At 44.2% G+C, this 13,078-nt stretch overlaps 1 protein-coding gene across 1 annotated transcript in view; it reads left to right on the top strand.

Annotated features, from left to right (window-relative positions):
• CERK (ceramide kinase) overlaps positions 1 to 13,078 on the top strand; it is a 173,574-nt gene that overhangs the window by 86,417 nt on the left and 74,079 nt on the right. The window contains exon 3 of the mRNA XM_073573495.1: positions 955 to 1,068. Coding sequence (XP_073429596.1) covers positions 955 to 1,068 — 114 coding nt within the window. The remainder of the gene's footprint in view (positions 1 to 954; positions 1,069 to 13,078) is intronic.

The raw sequence follows: 13,078 nt of genomic DNA on the forward strand, positions 1-13,078 counted from the left end.
CGAGACATCACGATCCCGCGAGAACGGACGCCATCACAGGCATTTTCGCAAAGGATTACTGGGAACGGATGCGCGGGACGTCGGAGGGTAAGAATAACACCATTTTTTATTTTTTTTTTTACATTCTATCTTTCACTACTGATGCCGCATAGGCAGTAAAAAGTTGGTCACACTCGTCAAACACTATGTTTGACGAGTGTGACCAACCTGTCAATCAGTTCTCCAAGCGATGGTACAGATCGCTTGGAAAACGCTAGCATTTTGCAAGCTAATTACGCTTGCAAAATGCTAGTTTTTCCGCGGGAAAATCGCGGGAATTTAAAATGCGATTTTCCCGCAGACTGGAATTCCGGAATTCTCGCGGTAATTTCCGCGAGAGTTCCGGTACGTGTGCACTTAGCCTTAGTGTCTCCGGTATGTGTGAAAACTGTCACAACACGTACCAGAGACATGGACGTGTGAAAGAGCCCTTATATGGGCAGCTTAAAACACAGGTGTCGGTGAATTGATTTTCATATTATATTGGACTAGCTACTTGGCATAACAGGAGAACAGGCAAGCTGATTTATTTGCAATGACTCCTGAACAGAATTGAGCACAAGGCTGATTATCGCCCCCTTTCCTTCCATAGAATAGCATTTAGTGAATACTCCTTGACCCTTGTAATGCTGAGGGAAATCATCAGATTTGCTAATGGCATACATTAGGTTTAGAATTTCATCTTCTGTCATTTTGTGGGTTTTTCACAAAAGCGATAGGTCCTCTTTAATTTTAAGTTGTACAAATTATTTTCTCTGTAAAAATTTTTGATTGAGCAAAACCATTTGTGACCCAGAGCAGAACACCTCTCTTCATGCTGTGCTAGGGGACCGTCCATACAAGAAGCTTGTACTCTGTCATTGTCATGACTTATAACATCTAGGTTTGTTCCTTTTCCACTTTTCCATTTTGCAGGTGGTCATGTTGTCCCTGTATCGGAGATTGTTTCTGTTGGCGAAGCCGAGATTGATGAGAAATACTATCAAGGCATGCAGTGGAAACACATGTGCAAACCCCATGCATTTACAGGTAGACATATGCTCTGAGAAACCAAAAGATTCACAGACTAGATATAATGGGCTAGATATTTATGATTTTAATTTACCACTCTTTGTTGACCAAAAAATACTAGTGTGTATAGGAGCAAGGTGGTTAAAGTGATGCTCAACCTGATAGAAGCGTCACACATTACAGCATTGTAAAAGATATAGACATTTTGCATCAAGTTTTATCCAGAAGGAAAACCAGAGCTTACCAGATGACTTCAGTATGGATCAATTGCCATGTTGATGTTGCCTTACAATGAATTGGTCTAATGAGAAATGACAAGTGTATATTTCATCATACCTATTTTATATCTTCATAGGTTTTATGCTGTTTTTGTATTTCTTTTCCCTAATATATGTCTGTTATCTGAACCACTTCCTTGTCTGGGACTACACCTAGAATTTTGTGTAACAGTTTCCAAATAAGTGGCTTCTTGACAGTCACAGTCGTGAAACATGTACAAGTGTTGTTGTTTTTTTTAATGTGTGTGTATGTATGTGTATATATATTTTGTAGGAAAACCAGGTAGGGTTGTATCCTAGCACTTCAGCTCCTGATTAGGTTCACCTGGATAACCATAGCTAGAACCAGGCCATATGTTCAATGGTCAGTCAGATGGGGGAATCAGAGCAATGTGGATTAGGCGACCAGCCAGAATCTCTATGAGAAGAGACTGCACATGTCGTGGGCACCAAACTGCAAGTATCACTGGTTGCTATGAATGATAGCTGTTTTGTGTGACCGAAATGAGATTAGTTTAGCCGTGTCTCCATAGCCAGAGTCTGTATTGTTTAGTTATTGCCTGGGATTTTTTGTGTATGGTTTTTGCTTTTGGTAAAATGCATCTGTATCTATATTCATAGATACAGGTGTGTGCATATGTATATATGTTATCTATCTATCTAGGGAGTAGCCCGCTATGGAAAGATGGGATATCCCATGGCACGTTCCTTAGCTGTAGCTTGTTAGGTTGACAGTAATTTTCCAGAGAAATGACTGGACTTCCAGAGAATTTACATGTATACAGTGGGGAAAATAAGTACTTGATACACTGCAGATTTTGCAAGTTGTCCCACCTACAAAGTATGTTGAAGTGTGTAATTTTTATTGTACACTGTCAGAGACCGAATCTATAAATAAAAAACAGAAAATCATTTGGTATGATTTTTAAATGATTTAATTGCATTTTATTGTGTGAAATAAGTACTGTGCTCGAGTATAAGCCAAGGCCCCTAATTTTGCCCATAATAAACTAGTGCCCATAACCTGTAATATTATATTTAAAAAGGGAAGAATCTAGGGTACCCTTGTGCTTTTGTAGTACATGAACCATTACAACGTCATGTGGCAGAGAGTTCCATAGTCTCACTGCTCTTATGGTAAAGACTTCGACTGTGTCTGTGAATGATTAAAATGATTAAACACGATCATCATGGGTGACTTCAACATCCCCATTGACACTTCCACCTCAGCTGCCTCTAAACTTAAATCGCTCACTGCCTCCTTTGGTCTCAATCAATGGTCCTCCGCAGCCAACCACAAAGATGGCCACACACTGGACCTCATCTTCACCCGCCTCTCTTCCCTTATTAATCTCACTAACTCACCCCTCCCCCTGCCTGACCACAATGTACTGACATTCTCTTCCCTCTCCTCTCCGAGTGCTCAACCCCCAGTCCATAAACTCACTCATCCTCGCAGAAATCTCAAACATCTAAATTTACACTCACTCTCTGAGTCCCTTCTCCCTCTTGCAGATATATCTTCCTTCCAGACACAGATGCTGCTGCCACTTTTTATAACACCAGAATTACAGCTACACTTGAACTGAGACGGGCTTCCGGTCGCTGAGCGGAGATGGAAGAGATTACGCTCTGTTGAGCATTTTATCGCATACAAACAGTCCCTTACCAACTTCAAATCCACGCTCACTGCCGCAAAACAAACCTACTTCTCATCTCTCATATCCTCCCTGTCTCACAACCCTAAACAGCACTTCGGCACTTTGCGGTGGCTCAGTGGTTAGCACTGCAGCCTTGCAGCGCTGGAGTCCTGGGTTCGAATCCCACCAAGGACAACATCTGCAAGGATTTTCTATGTTATCCCCGTGTTTGCGTGGGTTTCCTCCGAGTACTCCGGTTTCCTTCCACACTCCAAAGACATACTGATAGGGAATTTAGATTGTGAGCCCCATCGGGGACAGTGATGACAATGTGTGCAAAACTGTAAAGCGCTGCGGAATATGTTAGCGCTATATAAAAATAAAGATTATTAGTATTATTATTTAAATTCTCTACTCCGTCCCCCCTCACTTCCTCCCTCTCCTCTCATTTCTGCTGAAGACTTTGCCTCTTCCTTTAAGCATAAATTCAATAACATCGGAGAAAGCTTTTGGCCCGCAGTCCCCATTGCGCCTCCCCTTGACTGCTCAGCCCTGTTCTTCCAAAACCAGCTTTTCCACCATGACAGACAATCTGCTCTCCACCCTTCTGTCAAGATCACATCTCACCACTTGCACGCTTGACCCGCTCCCGTCCCAACTCATCTCTAACCTTGCCAAAGTCTTCATCCCAACCCTAACACACATCTTCAACCTTTCACTTACAAACGGTGTCTTCCCCCTCCATCCTCTGTGTCTAGCTATCGCCTGATATCCCTTCTCCCTTTTGCCTCAAAACCAGGGCTGTGGAGTTGGAGTCGTAGTTAGTTTTGGTTGGAGTCGGAGTCGGTAGAAATGTACCGACTCCGACTCCAGCTTTAAAAAAAAAAATGTATTAATATTTCATAATTGAACTTTCATATGAATTTTATAAATGTTACTCAAATATATATGTTCTATCAAACTATGAACAACAGTGATAAGCAGTTCTGCTGGAGATAGAGACATTTCTTACTTCTTGTGTGTCACTGTTCTCCACTGCCCTTATCTAATCTTATACTTCGTTAACCTCATGCTGCCCCAACCCCCCTACTTACAATGTATGAAACTGAAAGTGAAAATGTGTTGCAAATTCTTAGTAGTAAAGCTCCTCCTCTAGACTAGATCATACTAGGTGTGCGTCTTCCAAGCATCTCACAGCTGCCTGCTACTCAGAAGAGGAAGACTGTAAGAAGTATTATCCTTTCAACAAACTTTGCATCAGTTAACTGTGAGTACGTGAGGAATAATAACAGTATTACTGACCACTATATCAGTTGTACGACCTGGCAATAATTTTGTACAATTGTTTTTAGGAAAAACAATTGTCATTTGGATTGTGAATGCAGAATTAAAAACCTGAGAATGTCAAAGAAGCATCACATTAAATCAGCTGTATTTGAACATTTCACCATCACTCAAGATAGAAAACATTATGTCTGTCAGTGTATGACAAATGATCCAGACGAAAACAAATGCTGTGAAGCCAAGATGAGTGCATATTCAGGCAAAGATAAAAATGCTCCTACCAGAGCTTCTAATCTAAAGAGACATTTACAGCGCTTTCATCCAGAAGTACTGAAAGCAGTGGATGACAAAGACTGCATCCAAACCAATGAACCAGTGCCCAGCTCTTCCAGCCAAACAATGGAGCAGAGAACTTTGCAGCCATCAGTTGCAAGATATTTTGTCTGTGACAATGACAGTAGATACATTTAAAAAACAGATCATAGAGCTTGTTGTAAAGGATAGTGTGCCTATTTCATTATTTTCACGACCAGCTTTTATGTGTCTGAATGGGGAAATGGCCCGCAAGCTTGTTGTTTCTCTGGAGAGAGAGAGTATTAGAAAATTAGTAATCGAAGAAGCTTTTAAACAAAAGGAAGAACTTAAAAAAACTCTCAAGGGACGCTTTCTGTTTCTTAAAATGGATGCCTGCACACGTCACAGAGTGAACTATTTTGCCATCAATGTCCGATTTGTTTGTGACAAAAATGAAATAGTTACCAAGACATTGGTAGTAAAAGACACCAAAGCTCATCACACCAGTGAGTTTCTCCAGGTCTTGGTGGAAAAGGTTCTGCAAGACTATGAACTTAAAAAAGAGCAAGTTCTTTCTGTCGTAACTGACAATGCTTCAAATATGATAAGTACTATTAAGCAGCGCTGTGGAGTCGGTAAGCCACAGTTGCGACTCCGACTCCTGGATTTTATCAGGCTCCGACTCCGGCTCCGACTCCTTCATAAATGGCCAATTCATAACAACAAATTTACTGTTGTAAAATATTAAACATCGTGCTTATTCAGTTTCTCACCATCATATAAGTAATCAGACCACTTAGAGCAAAAACTACATTTATTAGAATACAATTAGAATATAGCAAATAACTTTTATAAACTTTTCTAAACTGTAAGTAAATATGCAATAAACACTTTTATGCAGTTAATAAGAAGAAATCTATAAATTTGTCCTCAGAAAAAGTATTGCCTCTGTCAGATCCTCCTTCATGGATGCCCTCAAATCTGATCTAATTATTTTGAGAGCAGAGAACAACCTCTCTACACTAACTTTTGTTGGTGGCAAAGCAGTAACCACTCGGGCAACATCTCTGACAATGTCAGGATACAGAGGAATCGCTTGTTGCACTGTTATTTTTGATGAACGGTCAAATTTCTCAATTTCTTTTAGTGCACATGAAAAATTCTGCTGAAATGTACTGGCTGTGTTCCTTGATGGGGATGACTCCTCTTCTATGCGGGAACGCTTTGCACGGTCCTTGTGATCCAAATATTTTTCGAAATTAAATTCTTCATCAGTTGATGATGAGGGTGAAGATGTGGCAGGACGACCAAATTCTTCTTGTTCCTCCTGAATGTTCTGCAACCCTTTCATCCTTACTGCTATTTCAAACAGAGCTTTTTTCCATTCTACATGACGGCACCACGAGAGAGGGGATCCGCCCCAATGAGGACAGGAAACCTTCAAGATAAAAAGGGGCGGCTCCTCTCTCCGCATCAGTTGGTTTCCTGTCCTCGATGGGAAACCCTCAAGATGAAAACCTCTTGAAGATTCTGGAAGAAAGAAGAAAGAGGAGGATGCCTGGGCCTTGGTCGGGTGATTACTGGCAGGCACCGGTCTGCTACACCCGTCACCAGGTACCGGTAGTCGCCTCGGGGGCCATATAGTCCTATGCCCCCCCTGAGCGAGTGCATGGCCACAGCCTGTGAGGCAATTGCCCAGGTGAAGTTTGATGCCTCGGAGACCACATTGGGTGCACCCTCCCAGATGCCGACATACCCCATAGAAGTCCACGGAGGCCACCTTTGTGCTCCCTCTCTGTTGACGTGTGGTGGCCATGCAGCCCGTGAGGCACATCGGTGCACGGGCAGAGGTAAGACTCCTCGGAGGACCCTCTCGGAATCCCTCCTTGTTGAGCCCAGGACGCCGGTCACCATTTGGGCCATAAAGAAGAAGCAGTACCTGCAGGAATCAGTTTTGGCCAGCGGTGTGATCGCTCCCTCCAGGTAAAACCCAGCACAGGTATGGAGGAGGTGGAGGTGACCAGGCGTCTTGGTAGCCAGTGGTGGTGCAGCGTTATCGCCCCTTCCGGGCAGGTCCAGGTAGGGAGGGGGCGGTGGTGCCGGGGGAGGTCAGAGTCATGGTGGCCGGGCGACAGAAGAACGCCGGGGGGTGCGCACCGGAAGTGACACGGGCGCGCACCGGAACTGACGCGCCCGATAGTGGCAGGACAGAGACGCGCACCAGGAACTGGCCGGAAAGGCTCCCCGAGTGTAGAAAGGGAGCGCGCACCCGAGGGAAAGGCTGGCGCGCTCCGGGGTATGCACGGGGAGGAGATCAGCACACACCAGTAGTGGTTACTGGGGGTGCAAACAAGTCGGATGTAGTGCGCAGGTGACCGGCATGTGCAGGATCAACCAGGTGATCAGTTAATTAAAAAAAAAAAAAATGGTCTAATGCTGTCAGAAGTGCTGGCAGGGGTCACCAACATTCTAGGTTGAATGTGACTGTTCTCATCTGAAAGCAGCAGCAGCTAACTTGTTAAGATTGAGAGCCTTTTTTGCCAGAGCACTTACAGCCCCGCTAGGAGGTGCAGGAGTGGCGGTCTCGCTCAGATGAGAGGAGCCAGACGCGCCATAACTACAGTGGAAGCCGCTCGGACAGCGTACGGGAGGATCGTCATGGTGTTAACAAGGGGGGTCCACAGTCCCTATGGGAGTCATGTGTACAGACCAGTCAGCCTCCAGATCCGGTACCCGTCCTGTGAAGCGTCCGAGTGGTGAGTGAGCTTCGAGAAAGTCCAGTACAATAATGTCTGTTCTCTTTCTCTCTCTCTTGTCTCCTCTCTCCCCTCTTCTTACATACATTGGTGGGGTAGAGCATTGGAGGTCCCTAAAAAGGGGGTAAATTAAATGTTAGGAATAAGGAATATTCCTTATGTAAAAAAAAAAAAAAAAAAAGAGAAAAGTCCCTTAGGAATAAGGGGTTGTGTCAGACCTGTACTGTTAGAACAGTAGAGGAAGAGACACCCGCTCTGCTGAGAGCTGGAGATCCCTGATTGTAAGAAGTCTACAATCAGGAAGGGCTTTGCAGTCAACAAACATGGATAGCAAAGCAATGGATAGACCAGCCCCTCATTGGTCTCTCAGGAAGACCATAGGAGAGCTCTGTTAAAACTCGCTACTGAGAAAGTAGCTCAGATGGAAAAGATACATTCCTAAAAGAGGATACAGTACTTACAAGCTTATTAAAGCAGTCCAACCTACCATGGGGCTTGTAGATGCGAAAGCCAAGAACTCATGTTCGACAAGCTTGCTATATGGAAAACGTAGAGCCTTCCCTATTAACTAACAGTTGCAAGGACTCATTAAAAGGGAATGGGAAAAACCAGTGAGGAGGTTCCAGATAATCAAATCCCTGTAAAGGAAGTGCCCTTTTCAGGAAGAGACAGCCTCATCCTGGGATGAGGCTTCAAAATTGACGTAGCGATCTCAAAGGTTGCCAGAAAGTCCTTCCCGCTCCTTAAGGATTTAGGTTCCCTGAAAGAACTTCCAACAGAAAGACAGTTAGTTGTCTTAAAACAGCCTTGGGCGGCCACTGGTGTGGTTAGATCCCTTAAGAACCTGGAGGATCAGCTAGAGCAAAGAATCCTCAGGGAGACTATCCTAGAGGCAACACCGGCCATAAGAGCAGCAGCAGTATTCCTAGCTGAGACTTCAGCAGGATTCAGCAAGGCTAGCAGGAAAATTAGCAGCTTTGGCTAATGTGCGACGCCGTTCAGGATGGCTTAAAATGCTGGCTGGGGGACACACAGGCAAAGAGTATAAGGATCGAGACAAACCACTCTGACAAATGATCCAAAGGTGGGAGAGGCTTTTACTTTAGCATGCCCTCCAAAGACACCAAAAAAAAAAAAAAAAAAAACCCTTCCAGTGACAGGCCTTCTCAGGTGCACTTCCTTCCAGCTTGGGAGAAATTCTCGTTCAGCACCTGGATCCGGAAAATTGTGGGATCAGGTCTGGAGTTAAGATTCCACCACTGGCTTCCACGAGGGCATAGGCAGTCCTCTCAAAGAAAGACAGTCTGGAAGGGGAAGCAACCTCACTCCTAGACAAACATGTCTTGGAAGAAATTTCGATAGGATAGAGTTTTACTCCCCCCTGTTTAAAAAAAAAAAAAAAAAACTCCCCAGATAGATTCCTGGAGGACAATCCTAATTCTGGAAAGACCTCAATAGGTATCTAATAATCCCGTCTTCCAAGATGGAGACGATAAGGCCAGCAGTAGAACTCCTCCTTCCTCAAATGTTATATAACAATTCCGAGACCTCAAGAATACTTATCACCAGATCCGGCAATAAGGCCATATATGTCTCAGAGTGACAGTCCAGATGGGTCTCAGTAGCGTCACTTCCAATACAGGGCCCTGCCCTGTCGAGTAGTGATAGCCCTCAAGTTTTTCACAAGGCTAAGCGCAAAAATCACAGCGCACCTCAGAGGGAAAGATACTCTGGTGATACCCTATCGGGACAACGTCTTAATAGTGGGAAGAGATCTTCCTTACTGTCAGGATCAAGTCAGAATAGTGATGAAAACACTATAGACGCTAGGATGGCAGCTGGACCTCAAAAAAAAAAAAAAAAATGGAACCAGCAATGATCTAGAAATTCTTGAGGTTAACAGTGGACTCGGTGGAGCAGGAGTATCACCTCCCAGAGGAAGACAAGGGAGATAAAAAAAAAAAAGCAGAAATAGTTCTGAGAAGGACCATGTTGATGTTGGGGTCCCTCACCTCTGACATACCAGCAGTGAAATGGCCTAGTTCCACACAAGGGAACGGTAAGGGTGTGTGATACAGAACAACCGGGAACTTCAGGAACGGTTAGAGCAAAAGCTCACCCTCCTGGACTCTGTACTCCAGTCACTCAGGTGGTGGTTACAGATAGTCCTCCCCGAGAGGAGTACCCTGCACACACACACACACACACACACACACACACTGCCTCCAAGGTGGTCACAATGGGCGCTAGTCCTTGGGGATGGGGCGCCAACCTAGGCCACCGGCCCTTCTTGGATGAGCGTGACTGCTTCCAAAAGTAAACACATTAGGGCTCCAGGATCCCTGGGCCCAGGAGGAAAGAAATCTATCCTCAAACAATTGAGAACTAACAATCGAAAAAAGTCAGAGGAGTTGTTACCACACTTAAAGAGGACACCACGTGAGAGTCCTATCAGACAACCAAGCGGTGGTTGCATATGTAAACCACCAGGGAGACACCCGTCCTCAGTCCTTGATGCAGATAGTCACCGGCCCTTTTTAGGCTGAAGGTGACTGCTATTGTCAAAGGGCCTCCACTAAGCAGCTTGAGACCAGATCATGACTCTGGCAGAACACCAGTCCCTCTCATTACCGGCCCTGCATATCCGAAGTATAGACAACCTGAAGGCAGACTGTCTGAGCAGGAACCACTTGAGGCAAGAAGAAGGGTACCTAAAAGAATCCATTTCTCAATGGATAGTGCACATTTGGGAAAACCCAGTATAGATCTCTCCACCTCAAAAAAAGCCAACAGGAAGGTTCAGAAATTCTGCGCCCTAAGTCCAGCAGACAGACCATGGACAGTAGACACCTTCAGGATAATGTGGACATCAGGTCTCCTGTACGCCTTCCCTCCAATATGCCTCATACCAGTGGTTTTGAGGAAGATCAGGGAGGTCAGAGCCAGAGTGTTCATAATAGCTCCCTTTTTGGCCAAAAAGAGTGATATCAGTAACAGAGGTCTAGGACCTTCCAACACAGCGTCCCTTCAATCACTCTCAGAGATCCAGGCTGCAGTTGACAACCTGAAATTTAGAAGGTCGCTACTAGAGGAAAAGGGATTCTCAGCAGCGTTAATATCCACCTTACTCAGTAGCAGAAAACTAGTGACTACAAAAATTTTTAAGAGGATATGTAAAAAAATTCTTATCTCCTCAGACCCAATACGGGAAGGGAAAGTCCCGATAGGGGCAATACTGGAATTTCTGCAAAAAGGTTTAGGATTGGGGTTAGCTGTCAGTACCCTCAAAGTACACGTCTCAGCCCTGGCAGCCTTATTCAACTGCGACCAGGCAAACAATAGGTGGGTGGCCAGGTTTATCCAGGCCTGTACTAAAGCTGACTCTGTCACGTCCTCTACTCCTCCTACTCCTCCTTGGGATCTGAATTTACTCCTGTCATCTCGGACAGAGTCTGTTTGAACCATCAAAACACAACATTAGCTAAGGATTCTAACATTAAACAGCCTTATTAATGGCACGCACGTCGGCCAGTAGGTTGAGCATTCACTCGCATTATCAATAAGACCCTCCCTACACTCAGGCCATAGACGATAGAGTTGTGTTAAAATTAGATCAAGCATACCTTCCCAAGGTGATGTCAAAATATCATAGGGCTCAGGAGATAATCTTATCATCTATTTTGTCATGATACTAACTACCAGAAGGAGGAGAGGCTTCATTGCCTAGATATGATGAGATGTCTCCTGCAGTATTTAGAGGTAACGAGTCCTTGGAGAATACAGAGGTCCTTATTTGTCTCATTCCAAGGGGCAAGGAAGAGCCTTAAAAGCCTCTAAACAGACTATAGGCCATTATGCTAACATATAGCAGTGTAGGCAGGGCTATTCCAGAAGGTATAAAGCCCACTCCACGAGGGCCATGATGACGCCCGGGATGGAGAGAGCAGACGCTCCCATAGACCAAACCTGTGAGGCGGCCTCTTGGTCCGCTCCGGCATTATAGGTTAAACCTATTTGCTACCTCTGATCTCACATTTGGGAGAAGAGTGTTACAAGCAGTGATCCCTCCCTAAGAGAATACAAATCTCTGTAACTCTCTCGTGGTGCCATCATGTAGAATGGAAAAACACGGGTATTACATACCTGGTAATGTGTTTTTTCATGAGACATGACGGCACCCTTATATTCCCGCCCTATTGATCACGTCATTAGTTGGGTGCATTATTAGTATTATACACTCCCTTGGTGTCGGAAATTTAGCAGTATTAAAGTTGTATTATTTATGTGTACACTAACCTGCGTAATTCCTCTCGTGCTCTGTGAAACAACTGATGCGGAGAGAGGAGCCGCCCCTTTTTATCTTGAAGGTTTCCTGTTCTCATTGGGGAGGATCCCCTCTCTCGTGGTGCCGTCATGTCTCATGAAAAAACACATTACCAGGTATGTAATACCCGTGTTTCCGTTACTTAGCTGTTGATCATCTAGAAGAATCCGATGCATTGGGTCTACATAAACAGCTGCCAAAAGAATGTTATTTTGTAATAGTAGCTCCTCTCTCCGTTTCATTGATGTAGCAATGCCACTTGCAATTAACCCTCCTCTTTGGGACAGGCGAAACATCAGGTTCTTCCACTCCTTTAAGAAAATACCTGGAGTTAAGTCCTCTGCTTGTAATTTTTTAGTCACTGTAAATGGGTGCTCTAGCAATTTTTCCAGCTCAGTCACCTGATTCCACTGACTTTCATTTAGCGTCAGTTGAGGGTTAGCCATGTGTACAAGAAAGGTTTTCAGTTCAACCAATCGCTGAATCATTAAGTAAGTACTGCCCCATCGTGTGGCTTGATCAGTAATTGCCCCTTTTCCAGCACGTCTCTTCAAAATTGAGTCAACTTTAGGGGTTCTGGCAACAGTAGCCAATTTTCTCACCTTGCCAATCAGTGCAGCAGCATGTCCTTCTTGCAGACTGTCTCTTATAGCCAGCTGTAGCGTATGCACAACACAGCGCATGTGATGAATGAAAGAACATATTGACACAGTTTCAACAAGATCATCTAAACTATCATGTTGCTGTTCATCTGAAGCAACTTCAGTTTGCTCCTCAGTTACAATACTGTGTTCCTCTATTTCAAACATTTCTGTGTCTGTGGACCCAGAATGTTCTTCTAGCTGCTGGTCACCATCATTACTCTCATTCATTAGCTTAATAGTACTTATCATATTTGAAGCATTGTCAGTTACGACAGAAAGAACTTGCTCTTTTTTAAGTTCATAGTCTTGCAGAACCTTTTCCACCAAGACCTGGAGAAACTCACTGGTGTGATGAGCTTTGGTGTCTTTTACTGCCAATGTCTTGGTAACTTTTTCATTTTTGTCACAAACAAATCGGACATTGATGGCAAAATAGTTCACTCTGTGACGTGTGCAGGCATCCATTTTAAGAAACAGAAAGCGTCCCTTGAGAGTTTTTTTTAAGTTCTTCCTTTTGTTTAAAAGCTTCTTCGATTACTAATTTTCTAATACTCTCTCTCTCCAGAGAAACACCAAGCTTGCGGGCCATTTCCCCATTCAGACACATAAAAGCTGGTCGTGAAAATAATGAAATAGGCACACTATCCTTTACAACAAGCTCTATGATCTGTTTTTTAAATATATCTACTGTCATTGTCACAGTAACTTTGTCACTGACAAAATATCTTGCAACTGATGGCTGCAAAGTTCTCTGCTCCATTGTTTGGCTGGAAGAGCTGGGCACTGGTTCATTGGTTTGGATGCAGTC

The sequence above is a fragment of the Dendrobates tinctorius genome, unplaced genomic scaffold (assembly GCF_039654945.1).
Source record: "Dendrobates tinctorius isolate UK_male_01 unplaced genomic scaffold, ASM3965494v1 ptg000035l, whole genome shotgun sequence".
Classification (NCBI taxonomy): Eukaryota; Metazoa; Chordata; class Amphibia; order Anura; family Dendrobatidae; genus Dendrobates; species Dendrobates tinctorius.